At 40.9% G+C, this 4,916-nt stretch overlaps 1 protein-coding gene across 1 annotated transcript; it reads right to left on the bottom strand.

The window, feature by feature from the left end:
- Nucleotides 1-2,468: 2,468 nt before the first annotated feature.
- On the bottom strand, nucleotides 2,469-3,299 carry LOC148532401 (olfactory receptor 5I1-like). The gene has a single exon (XM_088467919.1). It carries the CDS (start codon nucleotides 3,297-3,299, stop codon nucleotides 2,469-2,471), a length of 831 nt encoding a protein of 276 aa, XP_088324045.1.
- Between the last annotated feature and the right edge of the window lie 1,617 nt (nucleotides 3,300-4,916).

The following is a 4,916-nucleotide window of genomic DNA, read 5'->3' as shown; positions in this document are numbered from 1 at the left end:
TTGCCAAAACCACCCTTCCGAGTTTTGGGTTCTGGGTTTTGTGTTTTGGATCTGTATTTTTTGAAAAAAACCATAAAAACAGCTAAAATCAAAGAATTTGTGGATTTTTCTGCTCCTATGCTATTATTAACCTCAATAATCTTAATTTCCACTCATTTCCAGTCTATTCTGAACACCTCACACCTCACAATAGTGTTTTTATGTCCAAAAGGTTGCACCAAGGTAGCTGGATGACTATACTAAGCGACACGAGTGGGCAGCACAAACACGTGGCCCATCTAGGAGTGACACTGCAGTGGCCGACAGGATGTCAGTTTGAAAAACTAGGCCCCAAACAGTACATAATGCAAAGAAAAAAAAGAGGTGTAAAATGGAATTGTCCTTGGGCCCTCCCATTCACCCATATGTTTATAAACAGGACATGCACACTTTAACAAACCAATCATTTCAGCTCCAGGGTCTGCCACATGACTGTGGCTGAAATGATTGGTTTGTTTGGGCCCCCACAAAACAAGCTGGCAATTAATCTGTCCCTGCACAAACTGGCTCTACGGAGGCCAGATATCGTCCTCATCCTCCTCATCCATCGATTCCTCACCCTCTTCAGTGTTGTGTACATCCTCATCCTCACAGAGTATTAATTCGTCCACGCTGGAATCCACCACCACAGGTCCCTTTGTACGTTCTGGAGGCTGGTCTCCCTGGAAGAGTTGATCATTCATTTTTATGAACATTCGCCTTTCGCTGACAAGGTTCCCAGCTGCACTAAACACTCTATCGGAGTACACACTGGAGGGTGGGGCAACTCAGGTAAAATCGAGCCAGTTTGTACAGGGGCCTCCAAATTACCTCTTTTTCCTGCCAGTACAGGTACGGACTGTCTGACATGCCTACTTGGATGCTGTCACCGATGTAATCCTCCACCATTCTGTCAATGGTGACAGTATCATATGCAGTGACAGTAGACATGTCAGAAATTGCTGGCACATCCTTCAGTCCAGACCAGATATCCAAACCGGCCCTTGACTTATGACACAGTTGCACGCTTGGCGCTGCTCCTTTGTTGATGCACGTGCAGCCACAGTGCACACAATTCACAAACACAGAAAATATTTTTTTATTTTGTTTGGAGTGCACTTTGGGGGTTACACCACCCTTTAACAGACGAGCCAGCTGGCCCTTTACTTATGACACAGGCGCACGCTTGGCGCTACTTTGTTGATGCACATGCAGCCACAGTGCACACAATTCACAAACACAGAAATACATTTTTTATTTTGTTTGGAGTGCACTTTGGGGGTTACACCACCCTTTAACAGACGAGCCAGCTGGCCCTTTACTTATGACACAGGCGCACGCTTGGCGCTACTTTGTTGATGCACGTGCAGCCACAGTGCGCACAATTCACAAACACAGAAAACATTTTTTTATTTTGTTTGGAGTGCATTTTGGGGGTCACAGCACACTTTAACAGTCAAGCCAGCTGGCCCTTTACTTATGACACAGGCGCACGCTTGGCGCTACTTTGTTGATGCACATGCAGTCACAGTGCACACAATTCACAAACAGAGAAATAAATTTTTTATTTTGTTTGGAGTGCACTTTGGGGGTTACACCACCCTTTAACAGATGAGCCAGCTGGCCCTTTACTTATGACACAGCCGCACGCTTGGCGCTACTTTGTTGATGCACATGCAGCCACAGTGCGCACAATTCACAAACACAGAAAACATTTTTTTATTTTGTTTGGAGTGCATTTTGGGGGTTACAGCACCCTTTAACAGTCAAGCCAGCTGGCCCTTTACTTATGACACAGGCGCACGCTTGGCGTTACTTTGTTGATGCACGTGCAGCTACTGCGCACACAATTCACAAACAGAAAAAAATATATATTTTTTTGGAGTGCACTTTGGGGGAGCACCCCTGATGCACAGGTCACCCCCTGGACAACACTACAGCACCCCTCTAGGACTACAGTCTTTATGGGACACTGCACAACACAGTCCAGCCAGCCCCTATAGACTTTGGAGTGGACACAGCTGCTATGGACAACTGACTGCACAACATAGCCAGCCTGCCCCTATGACAGCAGCACAACACAGCCAAGCCAGCCCCTATGGACAACAGCAGCACAACACAGCCCAGCCAGCCCTAGCTCCCACCCTCCCTCTTCACTGTCCACAGCCGGACAGTAAATGGCACCGATGCAGGGACCTTTAATAGAATCCAAAACCCGCGAGATCCGGAAGGCGGGATGATGACATTTTGCCTCGATTTCAGATCCGAGTCAGGCGGGAAAAGTCAAGCCTGACTCGGATACGACTCGGATCGGGGGTCTCGGGGGGGTTCGGATTTCAGAAATCCGAACCCGCTCATCCCTAGTTTATTGTGGCACTGTCAGGGTAATATTTAATTTTCATTCATATATATTTTTCTCTAAAAAACAAACTCAAATGCCAAAACAAAATTTACATGTTAGCCATTATTTTACTGCTTAATTTAGTTACAGCATCTGCCATATCCCTGTTCCTAAGGGAGTAAATTAGAGGATTAAATAAAGGAATGAATACAGCATAAATAACAGAAAGAATTTTATCTTGATTGGGGAAAAATACAGACTGTGGTTTAATATAAGCAATGAATAATGTTCCATAATAAATCAATACAACCATGATATGGGAAGTGCAGGTAGAAGTGGCTTTCTTTTTACCTTCTATAGAGTGGATATGAGAAATGCTAGAAATTATGAATATATAAGAAACAAATATACAAGCAAAGCACACTATACCTAAAAAGAGATCTGTTGTAAGTGTTAATACGTCATTTAGAGTGGTGTCTGTGCATGATAACTTCAGTAATGGAGGGACCTCACAGAAGAAATGATTAATCTCTTGGTGAGTACAGAATGACAGACTGAAAGTCACTGATGCATGAACAACTGAACTGAAAGACCCTACAACCCAAACAGTAATGGATACCTGGTAACAGACCTTACGAGTTATGATAAGAGTATAATGTAGAGGTCTACAGATGGCGATGTAGCGATCAAATGCCATGTAGGTGAGAAGCAGAAGCTCTGTAATCTCAACCCAAGTAAATAGGTAGAGTTGGACAACACATCCATAAAATGTGATGGTAAAAGAAGCTGTTATAAAGTTATATAACATCTTAGGCACAGTAGTGGAAATGCAGCAAATATCAAGGACTGAAAGGTTACAGAGGAAGAAGTACATTGGGGTTTGAAGACTAGAACTGAATGATATTGCCACAATTATAGTGAGGTTTACCAGCAACGACATAATGTATGTAATTGTAAACATAGAAAATAGAGGAATATCATATTTTGAGTGGTACAAGAGTCCACAAAGAATAAAATCTACTGGATGGGATTGATTTTTCTTATCCATCAACAATTAAAATGAGTTAATTTAAGCAACTGTTGAAAAAAGTAAAAACAGCAACAAAACATATTAATTTTTGTAACACACATACTATGTTTTCTTGCTACAAGATGTCACTGGATTGTGTAATAAACTTTGTGAAGATTTTAAATATGTAGCAATGCTAAAAAAAACAGAAAAGGTATTGTGCATGCTAGAAGCTTTTTAATAATAATAATAAAACTGTGATGTAATTTATACTGTATAAATAAATCTTTTTATATTTTTTCTAATAATCATTTAAAAAATTTGAAGGAATTGAAGATGTTGATCAGAAAATTAGAACATGGATACATAGAGTAAGTGTGCCAATTACTTTTGTACCTGTTGTTGCATTAATCTTTGTTTGATGTCAGGTTTAAATTGTAAGTTGGTTGAATATATTTATAGATATTCAACCATATCAATATTTTTGGTTAATTGCAACCCACGGTCATTATACACCAATGTATGATGTATCCTGAGGACAGGTTGCAATAAACCCAAAACATCAATATGATGGAACTTGTTTGAAGTTAGTTGTTGGAAGTCCACTGAGTGCTGCTGCCTTGTCCATATATATATATATATATATATATATATATATATATGTTTGTGTATGTATGTGTATAAATATATATAAATATATGTGTGTGTGTGTGTTTACCTTATTGAAGCAGTGAAGATGAAATTGAACCAGGAGAAGCACTGATTGTTTTCATATCACAGAGTATAAATATACAGTGTAGGGCACTAAGGAATATAGTACGTCTCTTTAGAGATTTATTTTTCAAACAACTATTTAATTAGTTGAAATGTGATGAACGAAATCATTAAAATTTCCAGGCAGGTTGATCTACTCTCTAATATAAAATATGTTTAAAGATACAACACTGCTGTGACTAAATGTAAAATATAAAATTCAGATATATACATTCTAAGCACTTAACTCATATTGTGTATAACATAGAGTTTAGTGCATTTGGATAAAACAGTGAAAGCCTGTCTACCAAGACCAATTCCTTCAAAATTTATTAGTAGTTTAGAAACACTTGAGGGTCTATTCATTATCCAGCCACATCGACCACCGATTAATTAAGAATCATACTCACTGCGAGTTGCATAGTTTTGGTGATGGACAGCTGTCCAGTGATCCAAAACATTGTCACTTTTGGAGCTAATGCAGGGCTGGCTCGAGGCATGTTTGACCAGTGCGGTCGAACAGAGGCACCACCCCATATAGGGCACACCCCTGCCAGCAATTCCTGATTTCAGCAGGGCAGTCCCATTTTTAGGGGCACTGCCCTGCTGTTCCACCACCACAGCTGTGCAGTGGTGCTTGCCCTGGAGAGGAGGAATCGCATCCATTCAGTCCAGGAAAAGAGCTGGGAGCAGCCCACTACTGACATAGTTCTGGGCTCGCCCCCAGCCTGACGTTACTTGGAGGCATGCCATATGTCACACCCCAAATGATGTTACTAGGAGGTGTGTCCTATG

Source organism: Taudactylus pleione, unplaced genomic scaffold (assembly GCF_031769625.1).
Source record: "Taudactylus pleione unplaced genomic scaffold, aTauple2 ptg000078l, whole genome shotgun sequence".
Lineage (NCBI taxonomy): Eukaryota > Metazoa > Chordata > Amphibia > Anura > Myobatrachidae > Taudactylus > Taudactylus pleione.
This window is presented reverse-complemented; position numbering and strand designations above follow the sequence as displayed.